This window comes from Callospermophilus lateralis, chromosome X (assembly GCF_048772815.1).
Source record: "Callospermophilus lateralis isolate mCalLat2 chromosome X, mCalLat2.hap1, whole genome shotgun sequence".
Taxonomy (NCBI): domain Eukaryota; kingdom Metazoa; phylum Chordata; class Mammalia; order Rodentia; family Sciuridae; genus Callospermophilus; species Callospermophilus lateralis.
This window is the reverse complement of record NC_135325.1, coordinates 87,208,009-87,233,794: the sequence shown is the minus strand read 5'-3', so window position 1 is coordinate 87,233,794 and position 25,786 is coordinate 87,208,009. Positions and strand designations below refer to the sequence as shown.

The 25,786-nt window shown below is 34.3% G+C and overlaps 1 protein-coding gene across 2 annotated transcripts in view; it reads right to left on the bottom strand.

Annotated features, from left to right (window-relative positions):
- Nucleotides 1–25,786, bottom strand: part of Col4a5 (collagen type IV alpha 5 chain) — a 216,853-nt gene that overhangs the window by 73,866 nt on the left and 117,201 nt on the right. For both annotated transcript variants that reach the window (XM_077106377.1, XM_077106376.1), the window contains exons 11-25: nt 24,572–24,607; nt 24,443–24,484; nt 24,180–24,272; nt 22,716–22,769; nt 22,564–22,620; nt 22,255–22,299; nt 19,614–19,667; nt 17,882–17,923; nt 15,783–15,915; nt 10,588–10,761; nt 10,161–10,244; nt 2,595–2,687; nt 2,242–2,312; nt 1,716–1,907; nt 217–385 (exon numbers count right to left, since the gene is read on the bottom strand). In XM_077106377.1, the coding sequence (XP_076962492.1) occupies nt 217–385; nt 1,716–1,907; nt 2,242–2,312; nt 2,595–2,687; nt 10,161–10,244; nt 10,588–10,761; nt 15,783–15,915; nt 17,882–17,923; nt 19,614–19,667; nt 22,255–22,299; nt 22,564–22,620; nt 22,716–22,769; nt 24,180–24,272; nt 24,443–24,484; nt 24,572–24,607 (1,339 nt within the window). The remainder of the gene's footprint in view (nt 1–216; nt 386–1,715; nt 1,908–2,241; nt 2,313–2,594; nt 2,688–10,160; nt 10,245–10,587; nt 10,762–15,782; nt 15,916–17,881; nt 17,924–19,613; nt 19,668–22,254; nt 22,300–22,563; nt 22,621–22,715; nt 22,770–24,179; nt 24,273–24,442; nt 24,485–24,571; nt 24,608–25,786) is intronic.

Here is a 25,786-nt window from a genome sequence, read left to right as displayed (position 1 = left end):
GCATTATAGATCATGTACTTAAAAAGAACAAAAATTTTAAAAGAATTCCCCCTTAAAATATTGTGTTCCCTTGCTATGGAGCTCTGAAGAGTCCAAATATAAAAGGCTAGGGAAATACATCTCTCAGGAAAGGAAGCCAAGTGCATCTACATGATAATATGTGTACACTCTTAAGCACAAAACTTAAAATAGAACAAATAATAAGAGTTAACTTACCTGGTATTCCTGGCTGGCCTGGATTTCCTGCTACACCTTGTATGCCTTTTTCACCTGCTGGGCCTGGAGGGCCAAAACCAACAGGGCCCATAGGCCCTATATCTCCTGGGAGACCTGGTAAACCTGGGTTCCCAGGGGGACCTCTTTCACCCTTAAAAGCAATTCCACCCTGAAAAGGGAAAAGTTTACTACAGAAACACAAAGATATAACAACTATCTGTAGGTTGGTACTATCATTATTCTTTGTACCAGGGACTGAACCCTAGGGTAGTTAACTACTGGGTCACATCCCTAGCCTTTTAATTTTTTTTTTAAGTCAGGTGTCTCTTTTTCTCTCTTTTTTTCTTTTTCTTGGCACTGAGGATTGAATCCAGGGATATTTATATACTGAACCACACCCCCAGTCCTTTTGGTATTTTATTTAGAGATAGGGTCTTGCTTAGGGACTTTCTGAGTTGCTGCAGCTGGCTTTGAACTCATGATCCTCCTGCCTCAGCCTCCCAAGCCTCTGGGATTACAGACATGTGCCATTATGCCCGACTTAGGTTGGTATTATTTAATATAACTAAGGAAATGATACAGTCATAAATAGTTTTTCTTAACAGCTACATAAGTATAGGTGCTATTATGGAATGGTTGGTATGTAGGATCAATTCACTTAGTTATTCACTCTTTCAACAAATATATTTGAGCTGGTCCTGTGTGTTAAGTGTGAGAATATAGCAGAGAATATAAGTAGACACAAATCTCGACTCTCATGAAGCTTACAACCTAATAAAAGTCAAGAAGGTTATAGTCTAGCTAACATATTATAAAATATACTTCCAACCTAAACATTCTGGGCCATGTGTTATGCCCAAAATGAGACTGCTCCTTAATGTTCGATATTTGGCTCTGTGGCACATTTAACATGGCCATATACTCATACTAACTTCTAAGCATACTTTACATAAAAAGCACAAATATCTGGCTGTCAGCTATAAATATGTAGAACAAGAAATGGATGAACCTCACGATGACTCAAGCATCTTAATCTCCTGCCTACCTATTCATATCCAGTAGTAATATACTAATGTGTTAGAAGTTGAACTGAATCGTAAGAATAGTAAGGAAATACTACAAGTAATGGTGTACTATTACTATATGTAATCATATTTTTTGAGCTTAGATTGGGTGTACAACTCAGCACAAGGCCTATCCTTTATTTTAATTTAGGAAACTATTTTTTTTTGGGGATACTGGTGATTAAACCCAGAGCTCTGCACATGTTACGCAGGTGCTCTAGTACTGAGTTACATCCTCAGAACTTTTATTTTATTTTATGTTTTAAATTTTGAGACAGGATTTCACTAAGTTGCTCAGTACAGACTTGAACTTGAAATTATCCTTCCTCAGCCTCCAAGGTAGCTGGGTGGTGCACACCACCACACCCAACTCCTAGAAAACATTTCAGTGTGGAAATTGAACATTAAAAGACCAAGAATATTAAACCAACTCACAGGCTCTCCTTTGGGGCCAGGAAGTCCTGGCAATCCATCCTGTCCAGGAGTGCCAGGTAAACCAGGAAGTCCTGGAACTCCAGGGGAGCCTAATTCTCCTTTGTCACCCTTCATTCCTGGAAAAGTGAGGATGTCACCAGGTTCACCTTTAGATCCAGGAAAACCTGGAGCACCTGGAGCTCCTGGTATGCCCTGAGTGGGGGAAATATCAAAGTAGAGGGGGACAAGAAAGAGAAAAAAAATCAGTTTCATTTTTTGTAATACTTTCATCTCTACAGTTTAATCCATCAATAATAACATTTAGTGTAAAAAATAATGAAATCAAGTAAGGCACAAGTCAGGGAGGGTCAAGGAATCAAATAAATTACAATTTAATATAAAATCTATCTATCTCTCTATATACATGTCTATATAAAATATCTATCTATCTATAATCTAACTACTATCTAATTACTCCATAAATGAAACTCAAAGTGTGTATGACTTTCCTCTAATTCTTTTTGATTTATAATATACTCAAACTTACTGGTAATCCTTTGGGACCGATTGCTCCAGCATGTCCTTTTTCACCTTTCTGTCCAGGGAAACCAAGAGATCCTAGCATGCATACACATAAAATAATATGAGTTTTGAGCTTGAAACCTCAATAAAGCTCATAGAAATTATCAAGTCAGGAAATCAAGTTTTATAATAAGAATCCCATTCTATCTCACTTATTTTGCATTTTTATTTTCCTCTTTTAAAGTCTTGAAATGAAATCATCCTTTATTTTAAATAAATTTAATATTTCATGTTATGTATAATATTGTACCTGCTGGTATTTATTAACTCTAACTTACTAGAATCTATCCAAGAAATATTTTACACAGAATGTTTTACCTGGAGGACCTGGGAGACCTGGCAAACCAGGTTGGCCTGGAGGCCCTGAAATACCAGTTCCAATGCAGTTGAAGCAGGTGTCACCCTTGTCACCTAGTTAAAATTATAATGAAAATTATTACCTAGAAGGAATACTTTGGAGATGGTTTGAGGATGGTATTGAGGATTAAACAAACCCAGAGGCACTTTACCACTGATATACATCCCTTGCCCTTTCTATTTTACATTGAAATAGAGTCTCCCTAGGTTGCTGAGGCTACTTTGAACTAGTGATCCTCCTGTTTCATCTTCCTGAGTCAATGGGATTTCAGACATGTACCACCATGTCTGGCTGGAAGGGGGTACTTAAACCTTCTTTAGAGAAGTCCTAAAGAATATAGTAGTAAGGGATAACATTTCTACCTAACAGTGTATTTAGAGAAGCTTATGTCTAGAATCAATTCTTGATCAATATTTACTAAGTGTCCACTGTATGCCAACTACTGTTCCAGGTATTTGTGATACACTGACAGACAAAACAGACAAAAATCCATGCCTTTGTGGAGCTCACATTCCACCAGTAGAAAGGAATGATAAACAACGAAGGCAATAAATTATATATTAAACATTTTATTATGTTAAGTATAGTAAGTATTTTAAAATATATTAAAGTGTTATGTTTGTAGTAAATGCAGAGCTTGGTAAATTGAGATTGGGTATGCTAGGGATGGGTGAGTGGAAGGAAGGTTGCAAACTCAAATAGAGCAGTCAGGGTAGATCTCATTGAAAAGAAAATACAGGAGAAAAAAAAAACTTAGAGGGTATCACATGTGCATAAGGAATAGTAAGCAGACCAGATTGCTGGAGCAGAATAAAGTAGAACCACATCAGAGAGTGAACTGTTTATAAGGAATGGGTTCTCATGGAATATTGTATAGGTCATGGTAAACTCAATAGCTTTTATTATGAGTAAAATGAGAATCTTGTAGAAGAATTTAAAAAGAAAAGCAAAGGTTGTTATGTTAACAATAAGCTCCAAGGGCAAGGATGGAAACTAGGTAACCACTTAAGAGGCTACTTCTATAGGGTTCTATGAGAGAGATGGTAGTTCATTCCGGAGTTACAGCAATGAAGATGATCATAATTGGTTAGGTTTAAAGTAGAGCCAATGGGATGTTCTCATGGATCATACATGGAATACAAAAGAAGAGAGCTATCAAGGATGACTCCAGGGTTATTTAACCTGAAACAACTAGAAGGCTAGAGCATACTACTTTTCATGTAAGAAGGGGAAGATGGCAGTAAAGCAATTGTGGAAAAAGAAGTAGCAGAAATTAGGATTGTAACTTGATCAGGATGTCAAGTTCAAAACATTGACTATGTAGTTTCACACACAAATCTAAAGGCAAAGAGTTATACCTGGACAGGAGACAGAAATTTGGAAGTAACTGACAAGTTCATAGTATTTTCAATAAATGGGCCAAGGACTTGAACAGACACTTCTCAGAAGACGATATACAATCAATCAAAAATATATGAAAAAATGTTCATCATGACTAGCAATTAGAGAAATGCAAATCAAAACCACTCTAAGATTTCATCTCACTCCAGTCAGAATGGAAGCTATTATGCATACAAACAAGACTAAGTGTTGGCGAGGATGTGGGGAAAAAGGCACACTCATACTTTGCTGGTGGGACTGCAAATTGGTGCAGCCAATTTGGAAAGCAGTATGGAGATTCCTTGGAAATCTGGGAATGGAACCACCATTTGACCCAGCTATTCCTCTTCTTGGACTATACCCAAAGGACTTAAAAACAGCATACAACAGGAACACAGCCACATCAACATTTATAGCAGCACAATTCACAAAAGCAAGACTGTGGAACCAACCTAGATGCTCTTCAATAGATGAATGGATAAAAAAAATGTGGCATATATACACAATTGAATATTATTCAGCAATAAAAGAGAATAAAATCATGGCATTTGCAGGTAAATGGATGGAGTTAGAGAAGATAATGCTAAGTGAAGTTAGCTAATCCCAAAAAAACCAAATGCTGAATGTTTTCTCTGATATAAGGAGGCTGATTCATAGTGGGATAGGGACAGTGAGCATGGGAGGAACACACGAACTCTAGATAGGACAGAGGGGTAGGAGTGGAAGGAAGAGAGCATGGGGTTATTAATGATGGTGGAATGTGATGATCATTATTATCCAAAGTACATGTATGAGGTCACAAATTGTTGTGAATATACTTTGTATACAACCAGAGATATGAAAAATTGTGCTCTATATGTGTAATAAGAATTGTAATGCATTCTGCTGTCATATATAAATTTTAAAAAAAGTCAAAGGACTGGATGAATGAGTTTAGGTATGGAAGAGGAATAAGGACTGAACATTTCAAAATTAAAAGTTGAACAGATAATTCTTAAATGTATAAAAATACAAAGAATCTACAATATATAAGACTTACTACAAAGCCACAATAATTAAGACAGTCTGGTATTGATGCAAGGAGAGATAAATAAAAAAAAAACCAGAATAGAGAGATCAAAATCAGACTCACACATATATGGTCATGATTTCCAATAAATGTTTTAATGAAATGAATACATTATTATAAGTAATACAAAAGTATTAATAAAATTTTGATGGTCTTTTGTATTATAATACTGAGTCAACAGTATACCTATAGGAGAAAAAACTACTTTGATTTCTGATTCGAACTATACATAAAAATTAACTGAAGATAAAAACAAAGATCAAAATGTGAAAGGTAAAATGATAAAACACCTAAAAGAAAACTGGAGACACAGCATATCCAAAGCTATGGGATACAGCAAATGCAATACTAGCAGAGAAGTTTATAGCAATCAATGACTGCATCAAAAAATTATAAAGATCCCAGATAAACAACCTGTCACTGCATCTGAAGCAATGAAAAAATTCATGAACAAACTAAATGCCAAATTAGTAGAAGGAAAGAAATAACAAAGAGCAAAGTGGAAATAAATTGCATGGAGATCAAAAACACAGCACAAAAGATTAATGAAACAAAGGGCTAGTTCTTTGAAAAGATAAAATAGACAAACCTTCAGCTAGACTAAGAAAAGGAGAGAGAGAAAATCAAAGATGAAAAGGGAAGCATTGTAACTGACACTACAAAAATACAAAAGCTCATTAGAGATTATTACAAACAAGCATGTACCCACTAATTTAATATTCTGGAAGAAATGGGAAAATTCCTGAATACATACACCTTACCAAGACTGAATCCTGAAAAAACAAAAAACTTGAACTGACTATACTTGTTAATTAAATTGAATCAGTAATAAAAGAAACCTCCCATTAAAGAAAAGTTCAGAACCAGATAGCTACACTGCTGATTCTACCAAACATTCGAAGAATACCAATTCTTCTTAAGTTATTCCAAAAAATCAGAAAAAGAAGTCATTTAGCATATTCTATAAGGCAAGTATTACCCTGATACCAAAACCAGGTAAGGACACAACAAAAGGAGGAAAACTACAGGTCAATATCCTTGATAAACAGATTTTTAAAATTCTCAATGAAATGCTAGCAAACCAAATCCAACAGCACTTTATTTTTTTCCCTACTCAGAAATGCACTTTTATTGTAGTCTCAAAGTCGATTTAAAGAGTTGGGTCACAATATTTGATAATTGCTGCATTATAACTTTAAATAATAAAGGTATTCATTATGTCATATTGATACACAGACATAACATAATGTGATCATTCTCATTCCCCTTTACCTTCCTTTTCCCTCCCTTCAATAACACTTTAAAAAAAATTACTTCCCATAAGTAGGATTCATTCTAGGGATGCAAGGAGGGTCCAATATATGCAAATCAATAACATGATATATCATATCAACAGAATGAAGGACAAAAACCACATGGTCATCTCAATTTGTGCAAAAAAAGCATTTGATTAAATTCAATATCCCCTTGTGATAAAAATACTGAACAAACTAGGCATACAAGGAACATGCCTCAACATAATAAAGACCATTTCTAATAAACCAACAGATAACATTATATTAAATGGGAAAAAGAAAATAAAATGGGGAAAGCTGAAGATTTTCTAAGATATGGGACATGATCAGGATGCTCACTTTTAACATGTTTATTTAACATAGTTTTGGATGCAAACAGGCAAGGGAAAGGAATAACAGTCATCCAAATTGGAAAAAAAAGTCAAATTGTCATTGTTTGCAGACGACATGATTTGATATATCTTAAATATCTACCAAAAAAATTTTAGAACTAATAAATTATTCAGAAAAGTTGCAGGACAAAAAACCGATATACAAAAATCAGTAATGTTGCTATACACTAATTTCAGCAAATTATCTGAAATAGAAGTCAGAAAGTAATTCCTTTTACCATAGCTTCAAAATATAAAATATCTAGGAATAAATTTAACCAAAGAGGTAAGAGATCTCTGCAAAACAAAAATTATGAGATATTGACGAAAGAAATTTAAAAAGAGAAAAAAGTGGCAAGGCATCTTGTGTTCATGGATTGGAAGAATCACTATTGTTAAAATGTTCATACTACACAAAGTGATTTGCAGATTTAATACAATCTCTATTAATTCTTCACCCAAATAGAAAAAAATTCTCAAATATCTATGTAACCACAAAAAAATCCTGAATAGCTAATGCCATTTAATTTTTTTTAGTTGTTGATAGACCTTTATTTTACTTATATATATGTGGTGCTAAGAATTGAACCTAATGCTACCTCTGAGCCCCAGCCCCAACCCTAGCTAATGCCATTTTGAACAAAAAGAACAAAGCTGGAGGCATTAAACCACCTGACTTCAAAACATACTACAAAGCTGTAGTAATCAATAAAGCAAGGTATTGGCATAAAAAGACAACTAGACCAATGGAACAGAACAGAGAGCCTAAAAATAAATCCATAAGTCTATAGCCAACTGATTTTGGAAGAACACACATTGGAGAGAGTACAGTCTTTTCAATAAATGGTGCAGAGAAAATTGGATATATGCTGTAGAAGAATGAAGCTAGACCCCTCTCTCTCATTAGTTACAAAGATCAACTTAAAAATAAGACCTGAAACTATAAAGCTACTAGTAAAAAACATAATGAAATGTATCAGGAAATTGTAATGACAAGAATTTTTTTTTTTTTTACCAAAACCCCAAAATCATAGGAAATGAAAGCAAAAATAGACAAATGGTATTACACCAAACTCTAAAGCTTCTGTACCTCGAAGGGAACACCCAAGAGACAAAATAGACAACCTAGATAATGGCAGAAATATTTGCAATGTAAATGTCTAGCAATGGGTTTATATCCAGAATATATAAGGAACTTCAAAACTTCAAGAGCAAAAAACAAATAACTTGACTTAAAAATGGTAACAGATCTAAATACACATTTCACAAAAAAACACATACAAATGACCAACAGGTATATGAAAACATGCTCAACATCACAGATCATCAGGAAAATGCAAATCAAAACCACAAGGAGTTAGCACCTCACCCCAGCTTTGAAAGGCCAAGATCAAAAAGACCAAAGGTAGTGCTGGCAAAGATGTGGAGAAAATATGCACATTGTTTGTGGGAGTGTAAATTAGTATAGCCAGTATAATAAATAGTTTGAAGGTTATTTAAAAATTAAAAATAGAACTGCCATATAATGCAGCAATTCTACTACTGGATATACATCCAAAGGAAATGACGTCTGTGTATACAAGCATCATCTATATGCCAATGTTCACTGCAGCACCATTTACAATAACCAAGGAATGGAAACAACCTATGGGAACATCAAATGATGAATTAATAAATAAATGTGGTACACAATATTATTCCACTTACATATAGAATACTATTTAGTCACAAAACGCGGAAAATCCTGTTATTTGTGACAACACATATGGAACTGGAGATCATCATGCTAAGTGAAGTAAGGCAGATACCTAAAGATAAGTAGCATGCGATCTCACCATATGTGGAATTTTAAAAAGTTGATCTCATAAAGTTAAGAGGAGAATGGCAGTTACCACAGGCTTAGAACAATAGACAGTAGGAGGGGAAGGTGAGAAGTTGATCAATACGTACTAAGTTACAGTCAGAGAGGAGTGAGATGCTCTGAAGATACTTTTACAGTGTGGTGACTATAGATAACTATTATAACAATTATGTACTGTATATTTGAAAAAGCTAGAAGAAAGGATTTTGAAAGTTTTTACCACAATAACATGATAAATGTTGAAAAGATAACTCTGTTTAACTTGATTTAAATATTATACAATGTATACATGTATTGACATTATATAACACACCATTAACATTAGTACAACTTTTATGATTTTTGTATCCATTAAAAGAAAAAATAAGAAAAAAAAAGAAAATGGAAGGAGGGTATCTAGAAACGGTGAACAGAACATTCTTGGGGAGTTTTGCTACAAATGGGAGCAGAAAAATACAACTGTAGCTTGTAGGAGGAGTGGGATTACCATTAACATATTTTTTCAGTGGTTATAAAGAAGCATATTCGTATGCTGCAAGGAATTATCCAGTAGGGAAAATTTGATAATGTGGAAGGAGCAAAAATTTCTGGACCAAAATCCCTGGGGAAACAAAAGGGAATGCAATCTATTATGCAAATAGAAAAACTGGCTTTATATGGGAGTTGCAACAGTAATAGGCAAGAAAGTAGAGTACAGTGGCACAAATTCAAATATGTGTGTAAATGTGGTGGTAGCAATGTATAATAACTGTTGTTATTACTTTAATTGGTCATTGAAGTATGAAGGTAGGTCAGAATCTTAAAATGAGAATAGGGAAGGAGGTATAATGAGTTTGAAAAGAGAAGATACAGGCTCAGAAGAGGTAGAAATTTTGAAACTGCTAAGGCTACACTTTAGTTCCTATCAAGTACAAGGAAGTTAGGGAAGGACAAAGGAATCAAAGGTTTATGAATAAGACTGATTCCAATGATTTATCATGGGATGTTAAGAGCAAAGGAAGGACACCAAAAAGTTAAGGGATCTCAATGGTGTTGAAGTAATGTTGTAGTAAGACTATGAAAGGTAGTGAGGTAGGAGCCAGGCACAGTGGCACACGCCTATAATCCCAGCAGCCTGCGAGGCTGAGACAGGAGGATGGCGAGTTCAAAGCCAGCCTCAGTAGTGGTGAGATACTAAGCAACTCAGTGAGACTCTGTTTAAAAAATACAAAATAGGGCTGGGGATGTGGCTCAGTGGTTGAGTGGCCCTGAGTTCAATCCCTGGAGAAAGAAAGGAAGAAGTGGGGGGGGGGGAGGTAGAGAAAAAGGAGGGAAGGAGGGATGGAGGAACAAAGGAATGAAGGAAGATAGTGAGTTAGAAAGATAGGAAATAAATAATCACAAAAGTTGGATTTATGAAATCAAGATTATGTAGGTATATAGTACTATTCATGAGATGATCTTGGTGTATGAACAGGGAATGAGTCACTGAGGTAGGATGGAAGATAAAATAAGGGGATTTTGCTGATGTTATGAAAAAAGAAGGAATGAACAAAGTTTGGGGACCATACCTTTCACCCCTTGTTCCCCAGGTAGTCCTTTATCACCTGGCAATCCAGGTGGGCCTGGAGGGCCTGCTTTACATATCTCATCACCTAAATTAGACAAAGAAAGAATAGCATAGCAGCTAATTGTTATGAAACATTCAGAAGACTACATGAAAGCCCAATAGGCTAGAAAAAAATCTATTTTCATTAATTTCTTTTCAGAAATACAACCAAAAGGAAGACACAATATTGTAGATAATAGTATTTGAAGATACATTTGAAGAGCAAATTTAAACATCAAAGAATCACCCTAACTGAACAGAAGAATCTTCAATAGAATCTCCTAGACATCAGGAATGCAAATAATGATGCCAACCTTTAGCTGGATTCACTTATAAGTGAAATAAACAAAACCAAAAATAGAATATAACAAGAGAAAAAGAAAGCTTACTAGGAGGGATGTGAGGTCCAGGAGGGCCAGGGGGCCCTGGAAGGCCAGGAGCCCCAGGCTGTCCATCAAGTCCAGGAGATCCAGGAATAGAAATTCCTGGTGGACCTTCATCACCTTTCTGGCCCCTCTCTCCAGGAAATCCAGGGGGACCAGGAGGACCCATAACTGCAGTCCCTAAGATAAGAAAGAGCACTCATTAAAGTGATCAAAATAATCTTACATTAAAGATATTAATTTGGTTCTCAATGAGACATTAAGTAATTATTAGATTCTACTTTAACATAAGATTTATTTTGTTCTTATTTTTCCATCATAACAATATTCGAAAGGTTGTTCAAATAATGTAAATAAGTTTAAATATAAGAAATAATAATTCAAGGTGACTTTATTACTTATGGAAAGTAGTAATAATTTTCTACCTACTCTGATACTCTCAGAAATAAAAGAAAATTATAAAATAGGCATTTCAAAGTTCCCATGTGACCATGACTCTCAATCTGCACATTCTTCAATTCCACTGTCATTATTTAATATTTCTGTACTGTTAATACACTTTTGAGTTACTATAGCTTTATATGGATTTAAAGCTGGTAAGGAAGTTACATATATCTTTGTTCTTTTTAAAAATCATCTTCACTTACAGATTTGTTTCTCTAAATTAATGCTGGAATCACCTTGTCACTTTTTATTTTTAGAAACCCACTGGAATTCAAAGTGTGAATAATTTGAACTTAAAGACTGACTTTTGGTAGAATTGATTATTTATAATACCAACTTATTACATAAAGTAGCAATGAAGTACATCTTTATATATTTAGTAATTTTATTGTATTTAATAAAGTTTATAAAATCCCACAGAATTCTTACAAATCTTCTGCTGTCTTTATACATGTATTTGTTTTATTACTACTGTGAATTTCTCTACATTTATTGGCCTACTCTCTTTTACTGTTAATATTATAATGTCATTATTTAATATGCTTCTGAATTTATTTGATAATATTTTATTTAGGATTATTTATTCTATGTTCAGAGATAAGGCTGAGTTATACTTAATTGAAGTGTTATCCCCTTGGTGGTTTGGTATCAATGTTTTTAAATTGGATTAAGTTTTTTAGTGTTCTGAAATAGTTTAAAATAGGGGAATTATCTGTTCCTTGACAGTGGGGTAGACTTAAGCCACAAAATCACCCATAAAAATCAATATTTTTTTCGTGGAGAATCAACATTTCAAAATCTTCTATTTTAATTGATCCACTTACATTTCCTACTTTCTCAGGACAATATTAATCATTTCTTTTCTACTCCATAAGAAGTCTAACTTTTCATTTACAATTCCAAATGTATTAACATATAATTAGTTCTCTTTTAGTTTGAAGTTTAAATAATGGTAATATCTTTTTATTTGCTAATTTTATTTGTGCCTTGTCTCACTTTTTTGGGGGGGGAGATACCAAGGATTGGAGTCTGGTGCACTCAACCACTGAGCCACAACCCCAGCCCTATTTTATATTTTATTTAGTGACAGGATCTCACTGAGGTGCTTAGGGCCTCACTGCTGCTGAGGCTAGCTTTGAATTTGTGATCCTCCTGCCTCAGCCTCCAGAGCTGCTGGGATTACAGGTGTGTGTCACCTTGCCCCACCCCTTGTCTCACTTTTATCTTGATTATAGTTGCTGAGTTTTGTTCATTTCAATCTTTTCTCAATAGCATCTTTTAGTTTCCATACCTGACTAAAATTGTTTTAAATTGTTTATCAAGTGTTTCCCTGAACTTTTCTTGCATCTGTCATTTTTTATACATGTGTTTGTGTTTTCAACTTAGCTCATTTACATTCTTTTGTGGTACTGGGGATTGAACCCAGGACCTTGCACATGCTAGATAAGCACTCTGTCACTGAGCTACACCCCAGCCCTTCAATTACTTTTAGTATTTCTAACTTTGTGATAAATTAAGGGTAATGCTTTGGCTATATTCATTGAGTGTTGATATGAAGTGTTTTCCTTGTTGCTTTGCATTCTGTAGTTTGTCATTTCCATTTGTTTTATCTTTAGAGTTATTTGTAATTGTGTTTTAATATAAAATGTTCTTTGGTGATTTTGTTGTCATATCATCACTTTATTTTACTGTGATCATAGAGAATAATCTGAATATAGTAGATTTTTTCTGGTCTAATAGAGTCAATTTCTGTAAATATTTCATGTATATTTGAAAAGAAATATATATTTTATGCTGTTTAATTTTTTCTCACTTCCACATAGATAGCTTGATTGTGTTTCTCAAATTATTTTTATCCTTAATTTTTAACTACTTGACATGTAGGGGATTTGCCATTTATCCCTTGTAGTTTATAAGTTTTCGCTTTATATATTCAAAGCCATTTGTTAAGTACATAAAGTTTCATGACTTTTATATCCACTGTGGCATAATTTATCTATATATACATATAAAATACCTGTCCATTTAATGTATTTTGTACTGAATTCTATTTCATATTATCAAATTGATAAGCTAGCTTTCTTTTTGATATCATCTAATAGATTTTTCCACTGTTTTATTTTCAAATTTCTTTTTTTTGCTTTAGAAATGTCTATCATGTATAATATAAAGATATTTTTATCCCAATTTTATTTTAGTATCTTTTAATTGGTGTTTGGTCTTTTCACATTTGTTCAATTACTGATTTATTTTTAACTTCTTTTACTCATCTCATATTTTATTTTCTATTTATTTGGGTTTATTTTTGTTTTGCCCCAATCCTAACTTCTACTGCATAGAGGCTTTTTATCCCTTTTCTTCTTTATTGGTGTATAAAGCTATGCATTTTTTCCTAGTATTTTCTAGTAGTTACTTTTAAGTGTTTAACCCATGTCTTTAAATCTATACTTTTCTAAAAACTTATAGTTAACAATACCTATATTTTTCTCTTTCTAACATGACAAAACAACAAAGAACCCTCTCTGACTCCCTGATCCCTTCTGTACCTACACATCTCATGTTGAAATATTCAGTTCCACTTTTAGATTGTTACTTAAAGCACCTTTTTTTTCAAATTTATTTTTTAGTTGTAGTTGGACACAATACCTTTATCTTATTTGTTTTTATGTGGTGCTCAGGATTGAACCCAGGGCCTCGCACATGCTAGGCAAGCACTCCACCACTGAGCCACAACCCCAGCCCCTATTTGCTGGGAGCCATCAGCCAAGTAGGTATGACAATTTCCTTGCCAGCGTACCCCCATGTTTCTTTAGTGGAAGGACTCATGGAAATAGGACATTTTGCAGGACATTGCATGTAAGGTGACCTTGCTCAAGGACCAGGGTGGATCCGTGTTTAGGGTGTTCCCCCTTTAGAATAGGGCGGTTTAGCATAATAGGAGATTAGGGTGTTCCCCCTTTAGAATAGGGCGTATCCTGCTGCTGAGTTCCTCTTGAGTTCTTAGAGTCAGACAGTATATTTTGGGAGACAGAAGCCCAGGAGTAGTGGATTTGGGCAGAGTGTGGATTTGGGCAGAGAACGTGGATTCCCCCAGAACGTGTTTGTAGACGGCCGGTGTGAGTTCGGGAATAAAGAATTGCTGTTTGAATCTACAAGCTGTGTGGAGACACGTGATTTGTGCCCAGCCAGAGACTGCGGCACCTATTTTTTTTAATTTTTTAATTACCAAAACTCATTTAGAGGGATGGTTATAGCTCAGTGGTAAAGCACTTGCCTAGCATGCATGAGGCCCTGGGTTCAATCCCCATCACCACATAAAAAATAAACAACAAAAAAATGACTTTAAAAAAGAAATAAAAGAAATTAACAAGCTAAAAGCCTCTCAGAAAAAAACCTCATTTAGAGTTATTAAGCTTTACTTATACCTTTTCTAACCCTTGTTTCTTTCATCCTTCTTTCATGTCCACTTCATCCTGAACTCCTTCCCTTATTCTCAGAATAAAACCTCCAGTACTATTTCAGAGAAGGTCTGGAGGTGATAAACTTCATAGGTATCCTATCTCTTCCCCTGACTCTCAATGCTCTCTGTAGGTAATTTGCCTTTTTCTTAGTTTTTTTAATGCCTAAATACTGAAATGTCCCTATAATTTGTCTAGTTATGGGTTTTGTATTATTATTTTACTTACTTAGTGCTTCATGATCTTTTTCACAGGCTTTGTGGTTTTTTGTTTTGTTTTGGTTTTGTGCTTTTTTTAAGCAGATGTAAGTTCTCAGCTACTATTTGTTTTTGAATATATTACCTCTTTCCCTGTTCTCTCCTCCTTGAACTCCCACATGATTGATTTAGGAGCTTCTAAATCTATTCTATTTTATACCCCAATTTTTCTTTCATACTTCTCAACTCTTTAACTCTTACTGCACCTTGGAAGATTTCCTTATTTCAGTTTTTCAGATATGATATATATTTAGTCCTCGATCTGGAGATTAGAAATCTAGAGTACAAATTTAGAACAAAATTAAGCTCACATTTATTCTCTTCTTCTTGCAAGGATCAATGAGTGTCACTCATCATGATAATATTTCATTAACATTATTTTTGAAGGAAAAGGAACCACAATTTACTGAATATGTATGTGTGCTAGGTACTATATCAGATGCATTTGTAAATTTGACATAAATATCAACTATCGCCCCATTTCAGAGAACACTGAAAATACATGCTAGACAAGGGCAGTGCTTAATCTGTGGCCAAATCAGAAGTGCTATACTATATAGGCTATTATCAAAGAGAATGACATAAACCTCAATATTGAGTCCTAAGATTTTATTAAATAGAAAAATCACAATGGAGATTTCTACTTACATATTTCTGTAACTTTAAGTGAATAAAAACTAGGCATTATAGGGCAGCATCCTCTTCTCTAGTAGTATGAAAAGTATGAAGATTCACCTATTGCCTTTTGAGTCACAGAACTGTTTGGTATTATTTATTAATAATAAAAGGTAGAAATTGGATTCTTAGGATAAAAAGGTATCATGTAAGTTTTGTTTTGTTGTTTGTTTTATTTTGTGTTATTACAAGTGAAAAATTTGGCAAGAAAGAGAAACACTATAGTACAAGTTGGGCAGAATCTATCAATTAAAAAGTACTCATGTCTTCTATTGCTATGCTTATCCTGGAACCAGTATGATAAAGCATATACATGGATTGATTAGTAAGGATGCAATTAGCACAACATGAGTAGAGTCTATTTTACCTGGAGGTCCAGGAAGGCCAGGTGGACCCTGTATTCCAGGAAATCCTCGCTCTCCTTTTTCTCCAGGCAAGCCAGCTAATCCCATGTTTCCTTTTTCTCCTATAGTCACACCAGTCTCAGGTCTAGGAATTACCTTATCATGAGAGAAAATAAAGGAACTCAAAGAGGAAGAGGCTTTTCTCCTGAAAGTAATCTAGCAGCTAAATATGATAATGCCTTATTGTAACCAGGTGTTCAGATGCAAAATCATTAAGACTTCTATATAGATTGAGGCACATTCTATATTATTCTTATCATCTGATTGATTAGGAAATGTTTAATACCAGTAACAATGTCACCACCTTTCTGAACCCCAGGGTGACAAATCTAGATGAATTCTTTGCTGTCTAATTCACATTCAAGTCATTCCAATCACCTAAAGCCTAACAATTCTTTACTAAAAATGCCACAGCTACTATTTTCAACTCACACTTGGACTAACAGAAGCACTTGGGCTAACCTTTGGATCCATGTCTACTGCTAGGATATAATTCCTCAAAAAACTATTTTTCTGTGTTAACTTACTCTGCTTAAGCACTCGAAATTGCTTACTCCTCACTATATCTGATGCTGTTTTCAATCTTAGATTCTGTAAAGCCACTTCTCACTTATGATAACTCTCTCACCTATTTTATCTCCTATTATTTCTAGCAATGAATTTTTGTTAGAATAAAGTCTGATTATAACTTCTTCATGCAACTTATACATTTGTATCTATGCCTTTGTATATGCCATTCCAAACATCTGTAATGCCTTATGTCAGTCTTTCACTATTCTCAGTCACATGTCTTTCTTCAGTCAACAAAGAACAACAAAAAGAACCTCCTCTATTCCATGAAGATTGTATTGATTCAACCCAATTAACTGACCGTACCTGTTCTCTGTCTTCTTAGAACTCAGGACTTAAATCTATTCTAAAGAACTTCATACTAGGTAAGTATTTAAAAATTCACCTCATACACCTACAAAGGAAAATAAATTACATATCTAGGAAATTGTCAGTCTGAGGTACAAATGAACACCTACAAGCAAACAGTGGTGTTTCCTCTTACCTCTATATAAAAAATGTTAAAACAAGAGGAGAACAAAAATTGTAGGACCCAGGATTGGGATAGTGGTTCAAAAGGAAAAGGGAACTACTTGGATAGGACCACACTCTCAAAATTTCCATTTCTTCTAATACTCATCAAAATTTTACTATCTTGTTTTCAAAAGATAATTCCCCCTAGAGAACTGAAACTTTGATTTTAAAATAAAGGTGAATAAAAACTACCTAAGAGAATTGTCTTTCAGTATATCCTCATTATATTTTGTACAGTTCTAAGTATTAATATCTGAGATTCACTATGGACAAAAAGATTTAATGTTACCAAAGTGTCTGGACATATAGAATAAGGTTTATGCAATCATACTGTTGGGGCTTCAATGTCATCTAAACTATAAAATCTTACCAAATTTCAACAAAAGTAAAACCAATTTGTCAAACCTCAGCAATTATATTTTCTTCTTAATAAGGTTAAAAATAAACCTGACTTAAATTTCATGGTCATTGCAAACATGACAGAAAATCTGTAAACCCTCCAATTATTCTTTCATAGAACAGTTTCCTATATTTGTTATTAAGAGCCCCTAGAAAGCACACACTCTGGAAAGAAAGAGGTGTGAATCAGACAATTACAAATTGAGAAAACCTATTAGGACCGAATCCATCTTTGTCCTGAGCTCTGCAGGGGAAAGGACCATCCTCACCTACCCAAGAGTTTCTTTGGTTGAACCTTTGTAAGCAACACTTGCACCACCTGCTGGTTGCTTGAGAAATGATTTGGCAATCATGATGCAAAACAATCCAACGCCATAATTTTGGACCTTTACTTTGGAGAAGTAATACAAAGACAGAACAGTACAAAGACCTTGAGATCAACACTACTGAAATTCTTAGATGTACAGATTTCAAGACAGTAGAAGTTGGTAATGATTTGAAAAGGTAGGGAGTTTATAATTAATGCACAAAATTAATAATGCAATATTAAAATTGATAAATGAAGACTTAAAAAACTTACAAGTCCAGGAGGTCCAGGGGGACCAATGTCACCTTTTTGGCCCTGTTCAATGCAATTGTAAAATATGTTAGTAAAAGTCAGAAGAAAGTATCAACTTCCTCAAAAATATAAGAGATAATTAAGTTCTATAAAAGACTCAAATCAATAATAAAATACTTCAAATGAGAAACACAATGTAATGCAATAAGACAATACTGGGATAAGATGAAGAAGACCAGTGATGATGTCTCAGATGCACTAGCTACATGATCTTGATCATTTAACCCCTCTGGAACATATTTGAAAATTGAAGTTTTGGACCAGACTTCTAGCTGTAACACTTTTTGGTTTCAAGATTCTTATTTTTTAGCAAACTACAAATACTCTGTAAAGAAGATAATGAAAAAATGGTACCCCAAGAATCACTTAAAACTATCACTTTTTGCTACATTCAACTGTATTCCTTCCCACAAAACCAGTCAGGGGCATAATCTAGTGTCATTTTTAATTCGTGACATATATTTTAGAGGCAGGGGACTTAATTTATTATCAGTAACAGGTAACAACTTGTAATTGCTTTTATGAGTTTGCTCTAAAAAGATAATGAAAGTCAAATTCAGACAAAATTCTTATCTTTGATAGCTACAACAGCCTGGAGAATACAATATTCAACTGTTACTTTGGGTCTACTGGCCAGGACCCAATGATAGATGTCTCTCACATCTTTATTCTTTTTTTTTAAATTTATTTTTTGTAGTTATAGATGAACAGAAAGTCATTTATTTATTTATTTTGGTGTGGTGATAAGGCTTGAACCAGTGCCTCACAACCTTAGGTAATGCTCTGCTTCTGAGCTACAACCCCAGTCCCATACCTTTGTTCTTGATCTAGATTTGTTCACAGAAACTTTGTATTTATATAAAAACTCATTTTAGTATAAGACATTATTCTGTCAAATAACTTAAACTTAGCACTTGAAAAAAATCCTATTTTCTTAGTAGTTGCTGCCTCCCTTCATTCTAACTGTATCTTTCAGGCCAAAGTAACACTTGGATCTAGTTTACAGATAAACCACTTGAATGTTCCCAGAGGGTACATTTTATAACACCTTTACCTCATTGGTTGAAAAACAAAGCTTTTCATTCTGATTTTGATACAGAGCAATTAACAGAGGTCTTAGGATATGGGATATTTTGTGACCTTTTTAAAATCAGGTAACTGTTTATCTTATGCATGCTTTCCAAGTTACATTTAAAATATATAGCTAAATAAATGACTTCAGTCAGGCTGCCTTGGCCTAGTGAAAAGGAAAAGACAAAGAATTAATAATAAACTTATAGATGATAATTACATACAGAATGGAAATATTTAAAGAAAACATTCTAAACTTATAGCTATAATCCTTTCTAGTCAGAGCACCTCACTAAAATAATGATGAATATTCTTTCTGGAAGAAAAAAAGTTTTGCCAATACATGTTCAAAGCAAAAACACTGACTTTGCAATAGGAATGCTAAAGTTAAATAATTCTCATTTGTTTCTTCCACATGGACTGTGATTTAGGGCAATGGAAGGAAATTTAGAGGATGGGGTATAAAGAAAAAGAAGCAACACCAAAAGATGTATAATGAAGGCATATTTTGAATACAAAAGAAGATATTTATAACTTTTTCATTTATATTCCAACTTTAGAACAGAAAAAAATTATGTGAATTAGAATAAAACCACCCTCTTCAAAATAATACAGTTCTTACCTTTTCACCATCCCTTCCTGGTTCACCAGGGTAACCACGATCACCAGGCAAACCCTTTAAAACATAGAGGGATATTATCAGCAAAAATGGCAGAGCAAGTAATTCTAAAAAATCTTCTCCTCCATAGAAGCAATGAGAACACTGGCAAAAATGATCCATCAAAATAATATTTTGGGTTGAGGACATAGCTCAGTAGGTAGAGTGCCTGCCTTGCATGCACAAGATCCTGGGTTCAATCCCCAGTACCACACACAAAAAAATACTAAAAAATATTATGTTCACACACACACACACACACACACACACACACACACACACACACACAAAAGGTATGTGAATGTTCATAGTAGTTTCATTCATAATAGCTGACATTCAGAAAGAACCAAAATATCCTTCAGTGTGTAAATAGTTAACCAAAACTTAGTAATCCAAACAACCATTACTGAGCCAAAAAAAGAAATGAACTATCAATACACAGTACAATATATTATTCTATGTGAAAGAATTATAATTCAAAAGGCTACACAGACAAAATGGTAGAAAATCTTTACCACTAGCACCTCAGAGCATTAATCTCAAAGATATACAAAGGACTCAAAATAACCTTACACCAAAGAAAAAAACCAAATAACCCAATCAACAAATAGGCTAAGGAACTGAACAAGCACTTCACAGAAACAATATTAATGGTTAGAAAATTATGAAAAAATGTTCAACATCTCTAGCAATTAGAGAAATGCAAACCAAAACTACACTGAGATTCTATCTCACCCCATCAGAATGGCAATTATCAAGAATACAAATAACAATCAATGTTGGCGAGGTTGTGGGGAAAAAGGTTCACTTATACATTGCTACTGGGACCACAACTTGGTGCAACCACTCTAAAAAACAGTATGGAGATTCCTTAGAGAAATTGGAATGGAACCACTATTTGGTTTTTTGGGTTTTTTTTTCATCTTTCATACATTTGATTCAAGTGAGTTGTGCACTTCCATTTTTACCCCAAATACAAATTGCAGAATCACATCAGTTACACATTCACAATGTTTACATAATGCCATATTAGTGACTGTTGTATTCTGCTGCCTTTCCTATCCCCTACTATCCCCCCTCCCCTCCCATCTTCCCTCTCTACCTCATCTGTTGTTGTTCAGTTCTCTCCCTTCCCCCCCCTTTCCCCTCACAACCTCATATATGTGATTTCGTATAACGATGAGGGTTTCCTTCCGTTTCCATGCAATTTCCCTTCTCTCTCCCTTTCCCTCCCATCACTCATCTCAGTTTAATGTTAATCTTTTCCTGATGCTCTTTCCCCCTGCTCAGTTCTTAGTTGCTCTCCTTAAATCAAAGAAGACATTTGGCATTTGTTTTTTAAGGATTGGCTAGCTTCACTTAGCATAATCTGCTCTAATGCCATCCATTTCCCTGCAAATTCCATGATTTTGTCATTTTTTAGTGCTGCATAATACTCCATTGTGTATAGATGCCACATTTTTTTTATCCATTCATCTATTGAAGGGCATCTAGGTTGGTTCCACAGTCTAGCTATTGTGAATTGTGCTGCTATGATCATTGATGTGGCAGTATCCCTATAGTATGCTCTTTTAAGGTCCTCAGGGAATATTTGACCCAGTAATCCCACTTCTCAGTCTATAGCTGAAGGACTTAAAATTGGCATACTAAAGTGAGGTAGCCACTTCAATGTGTATAGCAGCTCAACTCACAATAAGCAGCTACAGAATCAACCTAGGTTCCCTTAAACAAATGTATGGATAAAGAAAATGTGGTATATGTACAGAGTGGAATATTATTCAGCCATAAAGAAGAATGAAACTATGGCATTTGCTGGTAAATGGATGGGATTGGAAAATATCATGCTAAGTGAAATAAATCAGTCCCCCCAAATCAAGGGCTAAATGTTTTCTTTTATATGTGGATGCTAACCCACAATAAGGGAGGGGAAGATTAAAAGTTCATTGGCGTAGACAAAGGGGAATAAAGGGAAGGGGGAGGAGGATTCAGAAAAGTCTGTAGAATGAATTGGACATATTTTTCTTTTCCTTATATATGAATATGTGACCAGAGTAACTCCACATTATATAGAACCACAATAATAGGATCCTGATAAGAACAAGTTATATTTATTCTATATATGTATAGGATGTCAAGATACACTCTAATGTCATGTATATCTAGAAAGAACAAATAAAAAAAGGCTACATAGTATATACCTCCATCTTTGTGAAATTCCAGAATGGGCAAAATTATGTGGATGGAAACCAGATCAGGTGTTGCCAGGAGCTTAGAGAGTGAGAGTAAGGGAGGGAATAAATGTAAGAACATGAGGGAAATTTTGAAGGTGATGAAATTGTTCTTGATTATGATGTAGGTTACACAACTATATGTTTATTAAAACACAGAACTCTATGCTAAATATGATTTGTTTTTTTGTATATAAATTACATCTCAATAAATCTGACTTTATTATAGAAGTATCTCAAATTCATATCCAAAAGACAAACAGGATAATATCCATTCATTTAAAATATTTCCAAACTCTAAACTCCTTGTCATCTTTCTTTTCTACCACCACCTAAGACTACTAGTTTTTTGGGGAGAGAGGACTTTAGATACTCACTGGAATTCCTGGTTGACCATTCTCTCCATCTTTGCCTGGTTTACCCTATAGGGTCAAAGAAATGATGGAGTAAGAACATAAATTTATTAGTTAGGATGTATAAGGCTAAAGAATATAATAAGCTTTATTACTACCTTGGAATATGTTAAATAGACTTTTTGACTTCAATATCATAATAAGCATACAAGAATGATTGTTCTCAGGCAATGAAAGAAGGATGTATGAAGAAAGAATAACACATACACACACACACAGAAATGTACACATTTAGAATTTTCTTCAAAGAGTATTAGTACTGATAACCCTTACTCTTTTTCCTGGCTCTCCTGGCTCACCCTTTTCACCTTTCACACCACCTGGAGGACCCTATACACACAAAAGTAGTTTTACATTGGTTCATGGGATACTGTGTTCAATATCAATTTAAATTAAATTATGTTAATGTGCTTTTGGTTACTTACTGGAGGACCACGTATCCCTGGAGGACCAGGAGGCCCTCTGTCACCAGGAAGTCCCTATATGGTTGTAGGAGAAAGAAAAGCAATGTTAAAATTAGAATATGGGCTATCACTAACTACTAGAGGTAGCCAGAAACATTTTAACAACTGAATATAGTATAACCAAAGATAATAGAATGTTTCTAACTTGAATTTGAAATTTGGTAGGCAAATTACCATCTTTGCTCACTTACCACACTAATTTGTAGTTTTGAGGCAAAACAAGACAACACTTAAATAAAAATATTAATGATTTTTAACCTTATAAAATATTTTTATAAATAAGAGAAATGCCTAAATATGAGATCTGGAAAACACACATACATTTGGCAGAGAATTAAATGGCCCATATTGATGACAGAGTTTTGATATAATTTTTCTTTTATTCTTAACTCTCTTCATTAGATTTGAGTGAAACAAAATTCCACAAACTGTGTGTTTTTAAAGATGGACCAGTAAGAAATAAAAATATGTTTGATCCCTTCATCTACTCCAGCAGATGTACCAGGTAACTATTTCTAAATATAAGAAAGGCATTTTGAGCAACCTCATATTTCTCGAATTATCACTAAAATCTAGAAAACACAGTCATCTAAGACAATGCAATCTACCCTACCATGACCTAATTTTATACATGAATTATTCAAATAGCTAAAAATAAAGACAACCCAAATGTACATCAACTGATACATGGGCAAAGTATGCACCATTCACACAGTAGAATATTATTTAGTCATACAAGGAATGAAGTAGTTGAACATTATGCTCTATATCTTTTTTCTTTTTGTGGTGCGGGGGATTGAACCCAGGGCCTTGTGCATGTGAGGCAAGCACTCTACCAAATGAGCCATATCCCCAGTCTGAAATTATGTTGCATAAAGGAAGCCAGACACATAACACCACAGACTGTATGATTCAATCTATATATCCAGATTAGACAAATCCACAGAGCCAAGAAATAAACAGCAGTTGCCTAGGATTGATGTGTTTGTGGATAAATAGGGAGTTACACCTAATAGATATGGAATTTTGGGGGAGAAATTTCTAAAACTAAATTGTGATAATAGTTTCACTATACTGCAAATACATAATATGAATTATATACTTTAAATTGGTAAATTATATGGTATGGAATGATATGCCAAAAAAGCTATTTTAAAATTTTAATTAGCCCAACTCTTGGTTTTTATAAAAATACCCTCATACATAACCATATTTCAGCCTATAATGCATTTTATTGAAATGTCACTTCAGTAGCAAAAATTTTTTGGCTTTTAAAAATATTTCCAGCTATACTTAGCTATAATTGTCAAATATTGTATATATTTAGGATGTACAATATACATATATATTGTGAAATAATTACCAGAATTACATTAATTAACATATATAACAAGATTTTTATTGATTTCCTCTTCACCTACTCACCTGATCTCCTTTTTGAAACTCTACATCAATTGGTCTTTTTTGTTCACTAATCTGCCCAGGTGGCCCAGGTGGGCCCTGAAGACCTTGCTCACCCTGTTTACAAGATAAAATAAGATTATGACATATCATTATATGCCCCAGACAATAATATAACATGTAAACTCTGTTGGTTGCAAGAAGCAGGGGAAGGAACATAAAAGACATTTCAAGTGATTATGAACAGAGAAAGCTAGGGCTGAATAACCAACTCTTTCTTTACTCACCTTTTCACCTTTGGGTCCCTGGAAATTTAAGCCCATATTCCCCTGAAGAGAGAGATTTCATTAAAATCTCATTGACAATAAGAAAAAAAATCCACACTAAATAAAAGATGTAAAGAAAAAGAATATTACCTTTGGTCCTGGTGGTCCTGGTGGGCCAGGAGGGCCCTAAGAAGACACAGGAAAGGATAAAAATATTATATTGATAAGTTTATTGAAAAATTATTTTATTTCATAAAGAGTGAGGGATAAAACAGCCTGGGAATGTTGCTCAGTGGTAAAGCACTTGCCTAGCATGCAATCCCTAGCACAGCAAAAATAACAACAACAACAACGTGTTTTTAAACTAATTGCATTGTAGTGAGCAACATATATTTCAATCAATTCAAAGAAACTAGATGAAGGTGGAAATTTCTGGCAACACAATGGGTGTGGGCAGGAGCAGAGAGAATGGGTAGAAGAGAAGGGTAGCACCAATATAAAAAATCAATTTAAGGGCTGGGGCTATAGCTCAGTTGGTAGAGTGCTTGCTTCATATGCGCAAGGCCCTGGGTTCAATCCCCAGCACCATACAAAAAAATCAATTCAAAAAAGTTAACTTCAACAAATGTATCCTATTTCTTTTCTCAGAATTATGGGTAAATTGAGTTAACACAAAGAAATGAGATCTAGTTCTTTTTTTTTCTTGGTACTGAGAATTGAACCTAGGGCCTTGCACATGCTAGGCAAGAGCTCTACCACTGAGCTACACTGCCAGCCTTGTTAAGCTGTAGCTCTTAAAAACATGTGTTTATTTTTAAAATCCAGTTTTCTTTTTATGCAATATGATTTGCATTTTTGAGAATGTTTCAAAGTTTGAAAAATTAAATAGGTATTTATCTACCCATGTACATTACCTCATATTTGCAATGGATGCATTTATTTACACATTGTATCTTGGCAACAGTTTTGAGATTTTGCTTTGCTTATAGAAAAAGGGTTAATTGAAAGAGCATTCAAAAGTGTGGAGTGAACTGGTTAAGTGTCCATAGGGTCAAGGAAATTCAAAGTTTAACAACCTACCCAGGGAACACTAATGTTGTAACAGCAGAACTAGGGAAAAAATGCCATGATCCAGGGACTCTTGCTCCATAGGAGGTCTACAACTAAAACAAACTGATAGGGCTGGGAATATAGCTCAGGCATAGAGTGCTTGCCAAGCATGCATGAGGCCCTGGGTTCAATCCCCAGCACCTAAATAAACTAACTAACTAACTAACTAACTAACTAACAGGTTTTCTAATCATTTCCCAAGGAGTTCCAGGAAACCAGAAAACATAATCATTTCTGGTAGGTTCTTTTAAGTAT